The following is a 12,089-nucleotide window of genomic DNA, read 5'->3' as shown; positions in this document are numbered from 1 at the left end:
AAAATATAAAACTTCTGTTATCCCAATGACATCATTTAAAAAGTGAAAATATTCACAATGTATATTGTGATAAGGAACTTGTATCCAGAATACTATATATATAAAGAATCCTTGCCCTAGCCAGTTTGACTCAGTGGATAGAGCATCTGCCAGGGGACTGAAGGGTCCCTGGTTTAATTCCGGTCAAGGGCACATGCCCAGGTTGCGGGCTTAATCCCCAGTAGGGCAAATGCCTCCTGCATTAAAAAAAAAAAGAATCCTTATAACTCATAATACAAAAATCCGGTATTTTTAAATGAACAAAAGATTTCAATAGACATTTCACAGAGAAGATATAGAAATAGGAAAAGATTTTCTGCACAGGCCAACAGAAACAATCCGCTTGTTAGGCCTTCCTACTGGCCACAGTCAGGGGACGGCCACCTGAGGACTAGAGACCCAGCTCCGTGAGCTTCTCAGGGTATGGAGTCATCCTCACCCAGAGGAGAAGGTTAGGGACTGCACCAAAGAGGAATAAAAGGAACCTGTTCCAGGAGGGTGGTGATCCAGGCTCTCAGCCCACTGCCCAGGCAGTTCTACCAGCCTGCTCCAGAGAATTTAGATAATTTTAATTTTTGTCTTTTTTTAAAAAATAATTATTATTGAAATTATTACATATGTCCCCCTTTTCCCCCTATTGATTCCCCCCAGAACTTCAGCACCCTATTATCTGTGTCCATGGGCCGTGCATATATGCATACAAGGCCAATAATAATTTAAAAAAAATAAAATGCATTCTCTTATTATTCCATTTCAAATGTGAAACTCCGAACTGGGCAGAGTATTATGAGCCTTGATATTTCAAGGGGAAATTGTCTTCCATGCTCCGGTCCCTGTCTAGTGCGGCAGTCTAGGGCAGAGGGTCGTGACCTTGCTACATGTGGGAGTCACCTGGGAAGCTTTAGTCACGGCCTCGCCTCTCAGGGATTCTCATATCACTGCTCTGGGGTTCTGCCTGGAGAGCGAGATTCTTTAAGCTTCTAGGTGATTTTAAAGAGAAGCCAATGTTGACAGCTACAGATACAGACACTGGCTTATCTCCATGTTATTCTATCTGCTCACACTAAACTCATTCTCATTCAGCCTTTTGCCATTAGTCCCTGTCAAGCCAGGTCCTCCTCATCATGCACTGGAAGAATTGATTAGCTGAACTGAGTCACAGACTTTTACATTTATTCCTGAGACACGTCATCAATTTGGTTTGGGTCCACTCTTGCAAGGCTACTGAAGGTCATGTCAACTGAGCTGCACATGGACTATCTGCTATCCCTCCGGCGTTGAGTCTTTTATACACTTTCTGGTATTTTCAAGTAAAACATGAATAAAATTATAGAACTTTAAAAGAGACTCTACTGAAAACCCTCTAACCCAGGCATGTGCCCTGAGCAGGAATCAAACCGTGACCTCCTGGTTCATAAGTCGAGGCTCGACCACTGAGCCACGCCGGCCGGGCGGGAGTGTCTGACTCTTGCCATCACTCACAGCCTCCCAGTCTGTCCGTCAGCGTGCCTGACGTGCTCTCCCTCTCCCGCAGTGGCCACGGGGCCTGTGCTCTGAGAGGCGAGTCTGCCAGGAAGGTGGTGAGGTCAGGGTCAGGCCTGCGGACATGTCAGAGCGCTGAGCCAGCGGGGCTGCATCCTGCGCCTCGGGCGTCGCTCCAGCAGGTCCCCTGCCCAGGGCGCCGCTCTCCCCTGAGGTCCTGCCTGTCAGCTGTGCCTGTCCCACAGGGCCTCACCCTCCTCCCTGGGCGGTGCGCCCTCTGCCATCTGCTCTCATCACGGCCATGAGACCACCAGGCCGGTGTGTGCGTTCCCTGTGCAGACACCTCAAAACGTCATTACCATCACATCACAGAACTGCTAGCAGGACCCAGCGCCAGGCCTATGTGATCAGGAGTAATAAACTCACATGTGGATGTGTGCTATACTATAGCAAAAGTTTGCTTCTGAGGGTTGTTAATATTTGATAGCCATACTTCAGTGTATCTGGTCTCCTCTGTAATTGTAGGCATGGTGTGCATTTTAAAACATTCTGAACGGGGCCCATGGAATGGAAGAATCCCTGGTGAAGGGAGGCTGCCAGTCATGGGTTGGGGGAAGGAGAAAGGGAACAGGCAGATGGGGTTCCCTATAGCCCCCCTCAGCCATTATCAGACCCTCTGCCTGGAGCTGAGGGGCTCCGTGGGGAGGGGCAGTGGGGGAGGGACTTGCCTCCCTCACTGGGGCCTCCCGCGCCCTCTCCCTCCCCAGTCCCTGCCATGATCACCTCCCACCCCAACACCACCATCGCCATCAAGGGCCACGCCAAGGAGCTGAACTGCACGGCACGGGGTGAGCGGCCCATCATCATCCGCTGGGAGAAGGGGGACACGGTCATCGACCCTGACAGGGTGATGCGCTACGCCATCACCACCAAGGACAGCGGCGACGAGGTCATCTCCACGCTGAAGGTGAGCGCCACGCCCGGCTCAGGGTCCCTGACTCTCAGGAAGTGGGGATCCCACGGCTGTGACATCTGTATCCAATGGAGCTAAATAGGAAGTTTGGGGAGCCCCTCCCCTCATCCCCAAAATTACCTCCCTTTCCCTAGCTATTCCCTTCTCTGGCTAGGAACCTCGCCTTAGAACCTCACTGTCTCCTCCTGACAGCCCCAGGCCAGGAACTGTGTGCAACCCTCAGCCCGCCCTCTTCTCTAGAGCCCCTGCCTCCATTCGCCCTCCTGGGCCCTGGGCCCTCCCTCCCTCCCTCCTGGGCCCTGGACCCTCCGCCCTGGATCCCTGGACTCTCCCTCCCTCCTGACCCCTGGACCTTCTGCCCTCCCTCCACGTCCATCCTTGGGACTGTCTGGGAATAGGAGCCCTGGCAAAACCCCAGAGGGCACCCTCCCAGAAGAGGCCACGCTGACCTCACTGCACTGAGCGGAGACCAGCTCTTCACCAGGCCCTTCCCTCCCTCTCCCCTCCTCCTGCCTCTGCTGCCCCAGCTCAAGCCCGCGGACCGTGGGGACTCGGTGTTCTTCAGCTGCCATGCCATCAACTCCTATGGGGAGGACCGGGGCCTGATCCAGCTCACGGTGCAAGGTAGCCTCGCCTGCCCCACATCCCCTGCCCTTCCCAGGGACCAGGTGCCTGTGCTGACTCCACTTCAAGAGCAGGGGCAGTGCCGCCCCCATGTGGTGGTACAGCAGGGGCAGTGCCGCCCCCACAGGGCGGTGCAGCAGGGGCAGCTCCGCCCCCACAGGGCGGTGCAGCAGGGGCAGTGCCCACCCCCACAGGGCGGTGCAGTAGGGGCAGTGCTGCCCCCACAGGGCAGTGCAGCAGGGGCAGTGCCCACCCCCACAGGGCAGTGCAGCAGGGGCAGTGCCCACACCCACAGGGCGGTGCAGCAGGGGCAGTGCCCACCCACATGGAGGATGATGACAGGAAACGGCCCTGAGGAGGCCTGCCCACCCTCCCTCCTGCCCGGAGTGGACGCTAAGGGCTCCCCAGGTGCATCTCCCGCCAAGGTTTGCAGAAGGGCGGGGCCTGGAGGCCGCGGGAAGGGAGTCAGGCCGGAAGCAGCTGGGAACTCTGCATGGGGGACACACAGGCCATCAGCTCTGAGGAGTCCCTACAAAGGGGCTGCCCTCTCCCAGGAAAGGAAGTGGGGATCCCCTGCCGAACCATGTGCCAGGCCTCTCCCTGCTTCACCTGGCCCACACTCCAGGGTAGACTACAGGTCACACTAACCCCCAGGGGTCACAGAACCCCGGGCATCCTGGGGTGGACAGGAGGCCAAGCTCTCTGCTGCCAGCCTCACTTCTGCCCCCGCCCCGCCCCGCCCAGAGCCCCCCGACCCCCCAGAGCTGGAGATCCGGGAGGTGAAGGCCCGGAGCATGAACCTGCGCTGGACCCAGCGGTTCGACGGAAACAGCATCATCACCGGCTTCGACATCGAGTACAAGAACAAGTCAGGTACCCGTGCTGGGCCACCTGGGCCCCCGGGACAGCGCCAGGGCCTCAGGGCTGCCCTCTAGGCGGGCACGCCAGGACGCACCAGTGTGCAGCCCCTGTGGCTCCCAAGGGGAGGGACACTGGTGGGACTGGGAACCCAGGGAGCAGGCAGGGGTCCACAGCCAAGGGGGAGGGGTCCCAGTGCTGCCCCTGGAAGCCCACAGAGTGGGCAGATTTAAAGCAATTCAAAGGCCCTGGGCCTGGGCTGGGGCTGTCTGTGGGTCAGAGACACGGTGGCTGGCGGGTCACCTGGGCCTGGGCTGTGGCTGTGGGTCAGAGACACGGTGGCTGGCAGGTCACCTGGGCCTGGGGCTGTCTGTGGGTCAGAGACATGGTGGCTGGCGGGTCACCTGGGCCTGGGCCTGTGGCTGTGGGTCAGAGACACAGCGACTGGCGGGTGACCAGCCCGTCTGGTTTGGGACGATGCGGTGACTGGGAGGGAGCTGGACAGCTGTTCCTTGCCGAGAATGGGTTGGGTCATTGGTGGGTGGGAGTCCCTGGAAGAGGAACTCTCCCAAGGCCCTCCCCTAGGGCGCAGCCAGCTCCTGCGAGGCTGCCCACCACGGTGACCCTGTGGGCGAGTGGACAGTGGCCCTGGGTCTCTGGGGAACGGGTGGGGGGAGGGCATGGTCGGGGAGAGGGGTCCCAGAGGGACAAGAGGCCTGGAACGTGAACCATGCCCAAGTGAGGTGCGGGCGTCTGTGCGCACGTCTGTGTGACTCTCAGGGTGGCACCTGATGGATGGGCAACGGGGGAGGGAGGGCGGGTCTGACCTGTGAGGGCCCTGGGTGGCCCCTGGGCAGGAGCGAGAGGAAAACAGCTTCTCGTTCCGGACCCTCTTGTGCCTTAGGGTTCGCTCCCGCAGCTGTGCACGCTTTTCAAATCGTTTAAACACAAAACAGTCTGGGTCCCTGCCAGCCCGCCTCATCTCGTGGGCCTTAGACGAGGTCCAAGATTTCAGTTCCCCCCAAAGCTTTCCAGCCCCCTCCTGCCTTCCTTAGCACAGAGCGCGCTCCTGGGCTGCCCAGCCCTGGCCCCGCTGTGCTCCCGCACCCAGCACAGCGCCCCACGCAGGTGCTCCACGCGGCTGTGCGAGTGGGAGGGAGACACGGAGGCGCAGCTCTGAGCTGAGAAGTCACATGGAGAAGCCCCTCTGCCCAGGGCACCTGGCCGTGTTTGATGCGGTTTCTACACGAGAAGCTGACGGTCTCGCTGGGGAGAAAAGCCTGCACCCGAGTTCGCCCTGCGTGCAGGAGGGGGTGCCGAGGGGGGCTGCCCCGGGGGGTCAGAGAAGCATCCCCCGGATCCTGCAGAGGCCGCATTGAGCTGGGTCTGGAAGCTGGAGAGGCGAGGGGCCTGGATTCAGGGAGAGGGAGGGCAGGGCCTGTGCGCCCTGCGGGGAGTGGCCTTCCAGCCCAGGGGTCGAGGGGTCGCAGAGCCACTTCCTGGGCAAGAAGACCGGCCGTGCTCTGGGGCCCGGCGGGGGCGGGCGCTCCGGCTGAGCCTTTCCTTCGCTGGGAGGGTCACCGAGAGCCTGGCAGCGGCCGGCTCCCAGGGGGCTGGAGCAGCAGGCGCCGTGGGAAGGGAGCGGTTAGGAGGTGATGAGCAGCAGGCCCTCCGCAGGGACATGGGGTGGAGCCACCGTGCCCAGCTCACTCCTCAGGACTCTCAGGCCCAGAAGCCAGGCAGGCAGGGACAGGTGTGCCTGAGGTCCACGTCTCTGGGTGGTGGTGCAGGCTGTCCGGCCGCCCTGTCTGCCCTCACAGCTGGGGTGGGCAGTGGGTGCCAGGGCTGGCGCCCCCACCCCTGCCCACTGCTCTGTGCACCGGCCTCCCTGTCCTCGCCTCCCATGCCGCCTGCTCCCCTCCAGAGGCCACTCCGTAATGTGTGGGAACCTTTCCTGGGGCAGCGCTCGGCCGAGCAAAGCTGAGAACATCACACGTCTGGACGGCAGCACAGGAGGTGGGAAGGGAAGATGCCATTCCAGAGCCTGTCCGCGGCTTCACCGCCCCCTCCGGTTCCCTGCAGTGTGAGGACTTGCCATGCCCACCCCAGAGCTGGGGGCGCCGGGCAGGGAGGCAGAGTGGCGGGCGAGGCAATGAAAGCACCTCAGACCCTCCCTTCCCCGGGGCTTTGCACCTGGAGAGAAAGAAAGCCCGTCAAGAGCACAGAGAAGCGCCTGGCCCAGTCCCCCAGCCTCGGGGTGGGGCTCCCCAGACCATCCCACTCCCACGGCCTCCGCCCCGCCTTTAGGAGAAGGAGTGCGGGAGAGCCACAGGTGACCCCTGGAGTCAGGCCGGGAGCCCAGCGAGCTCCGGGGGAGGTGGGGTGCGCGGCTGGAGAGCTCTGAGAGCTGAGACCACCTCGCACAGGCTGTGGGAAATCCTTAGTAATGCAAGTCCCTCCTCCTCTAGGTCACAGCCCAGGGACCTGCAGGCCTGAAGGCCTGTGTCTGTCAGCCAGCAGCGTGTACTGAGTGCCTTCACCTTCCGCAGGTCATGTAACCGCCCTGTGGTAGGAGAGAAACAGGAATCGCAGACACAGTGCTGCCCTGGGAGCATGCAGCGCAGCTGGTGTGAGGACACACACTGCACACACATGCTTCCAGGGCCACCGCACTGCGCCACGCAATCCGCATCACGCACCACCGGCTATCACATGGGACCTGAGACGGTCTCCTAGGGAACGGATGGACGACGCAGAGGGAGGAGGGAGATGCGTGTGTGTGTGCGTGTGTGTGTGTGTGTGTGTGTGTGTGTGTGTGTGTGTGTGTGTGTGTGTGTGTGTGTGTGTGTGTGTGTGTGTGTGTGTGTGTGTGTGTGTGTGTGTGTGTGTGTGTGTGTGTGTGTGTGTGTGTGTTTACCTAGACCTTCTTCCTGCGTGTGGAACAGTGGAACAAGGCCCGCCATCAGAGCAGAACAGGCTGACCAAGGTCAGAGCCGGGTGACCTTCAGCAGCTACCCAATGTCCGGGGACATCTCTCTGTCCATCAAGCAGACAGCAGCATGCACTCCCTGGGGGCTGTAAGGGTGTGGTGGTGCCTGGCACGGAGCCTGGCACATTCTAATCCTCCACGGCCCCGGCCTGTGCCTCTGCGCTCCCTGCCCCTGTCCCGACCTCCTTCGTTGCCCCAACTGTGCCTTTGCCCGGTTCCTGCCCGGTTCTCATGCTAATCTTCCCAGGGAGGTTCCCAAGCCCCCCCTTCCTAAGCCACCCGCGCCCGCCGGCTCTCCTGCCCGGGCAGCTGAGTAATGACACGTGGAGGCTGAATGACAGGCCGCAGCGTCCTCATGAATCTACCATGAGGACACTGTGCGGAGTTACAAATGCAGGCGCCACATTTTGCCCCTGTTCCCTACGCAAGCAGCCGGGGCGGGTTCTCTGAGGATGGCCTCCACACCCGGTAGGCAGCCTCGTGGCACCGGCCATCGGCCACCACAGCATGAGCCGGCCTGTGTGACATGTCATCCGTGTGAGCTAGAGTGTGGCTGGGAGAGGGATGGTGCTGGGAGCTGCAGAGAGATGGTCACGCAGGCTCAGAACGCGGTCAAGGAGATCAGAGACGCAGAATGGACGTGTTTCCCAAGCGCAGGCCGCTCAGTGCTCCAGATGTGGCTCTTGTCCGGAATGCCCCTCCACAGTGACTGTGTCTCCTGCAAACCAAAGGCTCCATGCCCCTCCCGTAAGCAGCCCACAGAGCAGGAGGCACTGGCATCTCCCCAGCCGCTGCCTTATTTCTGTAAGAAGAATATTTTGCATCATAAACCCTTTGATGAAGAAAGGGAGAGAGAGCCCTTAATGAAATATGCTAATCTGGGTAAGCCCGGCTCATATGAAAGGGAATATTAAAAGAGACAGAATTTGCCAAGGCCCACACGGTACCCTGAGAGAGCTGAAGAGGAAGGGGAGGGAGAACAGGCCCTGGTCCCAGCTGCTCAGGGTCAGCGGATGGCAGTGATCACGTTTGGAAAATCGGCCCGAGGCCTCCAGATCTGACTCGATGCATTAGCCTGGAAGGGTTGTGGGGAGAGAGCTGTTTTGTGCCAACATCTGAGATGATTTGGGAACACAAGGTCAACTCCACCTGCGAAGTACTGGCAACAGCAGAAAAATGGGGAGCCACTCATGGGATGTCCCCCCTCCCCACCTTCCTATGATTGGCAGCTGAGCGAGGCAAGGGAGGGAAAGGCAGGGGTATTTACTGCCAAAGTAAAGGACAAAAAAGAGGCTCTGACCCAAACCAACAATGGCTTTAAGTGCCCACACCAGCCAGGTTGGCATTAGCCTGGAAGGTTGTGGAGAGAGAGGGCTGCTACGTGTCAGATGTGACTCTTGTCTTCAGGGAGCTCAGCGTCTCCTGGGCTCACAGTGGACCCTCCGGAAAGACCCGGCAATGAAAAGGGCTCTAAGTGCTGTGGGCGTGCAGAGAAGAGTGATGAAGATGAGGCTGAAAAGTGGGGACCAAGCCAGATGTTGCAGGGCCTGGGTCATGTTAAAAATTTTGTCTGGCGCTTCCAGTCCAGATGGCGGCATAGGTAAATGCAGGAATCGAAACCCCCCGCAACCACATCAAAAATACAACTGAACTACAGAACCACCGTCATTCCTAACCACCTGAACCGTAGCTGAACAGAAGTCCCACGACTCAGGATGGAAAGACGCGGCCGCATTGAGACTGGTAGGAGGCTGGGCCCACACCCACACGTGCTGGTTAAAAACAGGAAGGCTATCTCAGCTGCAGAGGTCACTCTGAAGATCCAGGGGTCCCAGGCCAACACCAGACCCCCAGCCCAGGGTTCCAGAGCTGGGAAGAGAAGTCCCCATAACTTCTGGCTGTGAAAACCAGTGGGAATTGTGGCTGAGTGGCACAGAGGCTGCTGGTGCCCAGGCAGTTCCTCTTAAAGGGCCCCGACACAGATTTATTCTGGCTCACTCCCTCTGAGCTCCAGGGCTGAAGCAGCAACTTGAAAGGCACCAGGGACATACGGGAAGAATTAAAGTGTCTGGCATCAGGGCAAGAGCTGGAGGGGCAGCTTTCTCCCAGACAGAAGAGGCCATTGTTCCTTTTCTGAGTCTGACTCCCATAGAGCCAGCAGGTGGGTGCCACATCTGAGTCACCATAAACTGGGCTAACACTGTTTACCTGCCCTGGTGATTCCCAGAGGCCCCGCCCACCCAACATGCAGGCCCACCCGAGCCCTTTTCAGTGGCTTTTCCATACAAACAGCCTGTCTTGGCTCATGCTGCTGGTGTTCCTAAATCTCTCAAACACCAACATACGGTTCCTGTGTACCCTGTGCCTGCCAAGGGGCCCAGGCCCGGCACTAGTGGCAGCAGGCCTTGGTTCGCAGTTCGGACTCTCCTGGGCACATCAAAGTCCAGCACAAGTAACAGCCATCTGCAGGTCTCTCTGTATCTCAAGCCAGGTGGCCCTGGACAGGGCACAGGCAGTGGCTGACCTTTGTCTGCACCTCCCAGGAGGCGCCAGAGCCAGTGCACCCAGCAGACAGCTTCAGACCATGTGGAAGCACCACCTAACCACCTCCACAAGGGGCACACTCAAGGGGTAGACTCAGGAAGCACCTGAGCCCCAAACTGAAGTGAGTTCTCCTCCCATGGAGTTGTCCCCTGCACAGCTGATCCCCCACAGTGGTCACAGCTCATCCTTGCAGCCAATGAGTCTTGGGGTAAATCCCTCCCAATAATGTCCCAACAGCAATCAAGGCTCCAACTACATCAGGAGGGTGCACAGAGCCCACAGGGTGCACCTGGAGCACCCAGCTTAGGTGACCAGGGAGGCTGTGCCATTGGGCCCTCTAGAACACCTACTACACAAGGCCACTCTACGAAGCCCAGGAGATGTAGCAGCTCTACCTAATACACAGGAGCAAACACAGGGAGGCTGCCAAAAGGTGGAGACAAAGAAACATGTCCCAAATGAAAGAACAGAGCAAAACTCCAGGAAACAACTGAACAAAATGGAGACAAGCAATCTACCAGCGTAGAGTTCAGAGCACTGGTTTTAAGGATGGTCAATGAACTTAGGAGAAGAGTGGAGGAGCTTAGTGAGAACTTTAACAAACAGGAGGAAAGATAAAAATGGAGATTAAAAAAAAAAACATAAAAAAGAACCTGTCAGAAATGAAAAATATACATTAACTAAAATGAAGAATATGTTACAGGGAATCAACAGCAGAGTAGATGAAGCTGAGAATCAAATCAGCAATTTGGAAGATAAGGAAGCAGAAAATACACAATCAGAAGAGCAAAAAGAAAAAAAATTTAAATATCAATTGTGAAAGAAAAAAAATTCAGTAGTGTAAGGAGCTCCTGGGACAACTTCAAGCATACCAACATTCACATCATGGGGGTGTCAGAAGGTGAAAACAAGAAATTGAAAACCTATTTGAAAAAAATAATGGTGGAAAACTTTACTGACCTTGTAAAGTCCAGGAAGCACAGAGAATCTGAAACAAGATGAACCTAAAGAGGCCCACACCAAGACACATCATAATTAAAATGCAAAAGCTTAAAGACAAAGAGAGAATCTTAAAGGCAGCAAGAGAAAAGCTGTTACCTAAAAGGGAGCTCCCACAAGGCTGCCAGCTGATTTCTCAACAGAAACATTTCAAACCAGAAGGGATTGGTGTGAAATATATAAAGTGATGAAAAGCAAGGACCTACAACCAAGATTACTTTACCCAGCCAGGCTATCACTTAAAATTGAAGGAAAAATAAAGAGCTTCCCTTGGTTTGGGAGGGATGGGCCAGCGACATGGAGGCAGGTGCTCCTCTCTGTGGCACCTGGGAGCCGGGGCCAGCTCACACATCCTACTTGATCTGCCGTGTTGGTACGTGGAGAACTGACCATGAGTCAGTGTATTCACATTCGATGAGTGCAGGCGGAGGGGGAGACCCACACGATGTGTTTGAACACAACAGGGCTAGGAAAACAAGTGCTAATATTTGCCAAGCACCTGCAATGTGCCCCAAACAAGAATAGAATCAATAACATTGAAATAACTGAATATATGGTGTCTAATGGGTACTAGATTTATCAGGTGATTACTTCATAAGTTATAAATGTCTAATCATGGGGTTGTACAGCTGAAACTAATATAATATTGTATGTCAACTGTAATTTTAAAATGAAAAAATATATTTAAAAAAATAAATACTGTATTTATCCTAAGGACAAGGAAAATGTATTGAAGAGTTCTATGCAAGAAGGTGGTAGTAGCGGATTTTTTGGGGGGGGCGGGGGAACCATACTCAATGCCAAGATAGAGTGCTTGGCTGGTAAGTGATGCCAATCATACTTGTAGAGTGATGATGGCTGCAGTGTGGAGAACAGGTGGGAGGGGCACAAGGTGGGTACTGGGAGGATAACTAGTTGGATGTCATTCCCATGGTCCCAGTGAGAGGTGACAGTGGCTTGGCCTGGGGTAGGGGTGGAGATGGAAAGAAGTGGAGAGATCCAAGAGCCACATGGGACACAAAAGCTATAGGACTTGATAGGCAGGGAGAGAAAGAGAAGCATCAAGAATAACACCTTAGTTCTAGCTGATGTGGCTCAGTGGATAGAGCGTCGGCCTATGGATTGAAGGGCCCTGGGTTCAATTCCGGTCCAGGGCACATGCCCAGGTTGCAAGCATGTGATCCCCAGTAGGGGGCATGCAGGAGGCAGCCAATTAATGATTCTCTCTCATCATTAATGTTTCTCTCTCTCTCCCTATCCCTTCTTCTCTGAAATCAATACACTGTATTTAAAAAAAAAAAAAAGAATAACACTAAGTTTCTGGCACAACATGAGTCAGGGAACCCAGGAAGGTGGTGGGTTTGCAGGGTGCATGGTCAAGACTTCTGTCCTGGACATGCTGAGTGTGAGCTCCAGGGTCTGGAATCAAAGGAGAGATCCGGGCTGATGGAAATCCGTGAGTGACCTGTGTACAGGAGGGCATGGTCATGGGCAGGTAAAGCATTGGGAGTGCGAGAAGGAGGCAGAGGATGGATCCTGTCAGAACTGACCGTTCCTTAGTGGCAGTGGAGGGGAGGGGCA

General features: G+C 56.3%; 1 protein-coding gene across 1 annotated transcript in view; it reads left to right on the top strand.

Moving 5' to 3' along the window:
- The window catches only part of DSCAML1 (Down syndrome cell adhesion molecule like 1), a 112,627-nt gene that overhangs the window by 48,886 nt on the left and 51,652 nt on the right, over nt 1-12,089 (top strand). Inside the window, exons 10-12 of the mRNA XM_015562464.1 lie at nt 2,289-2,488; nt 3,022-3,118; nt 3,863-3,991. Of these exons, the coding sequence (XP_015417950.1) occupies nt 2,289-2,488; nt 3,022-3,118; nt 3,863-3,991 (426 nt within the window). The remainder of the gene's footprint in view (nt 1-2,288; nt 2,489-3,021; nt 3,119-3,862; nt 3,992-12,089) is intronic.

This window comes from Myotis davidii, unplaced genomic scaffold, assembly GCF_000327345.1.
Source record: "Myotis davidii unplaced genomic scaffold, ASM32734v1 scaffold97, whole genome shotgun sequence".
Classification (NCBI taxonomy): Eukaryota; Metazoa; Chordata; class Mammalia; order Chiroptera; family Vespertilionidae; genus Myotis; species Myotis davidii.
Note: the sequence above shows the minus strand (reverse complement) of the source record. Positions and strands in the feature narration are given on the sequence as shown.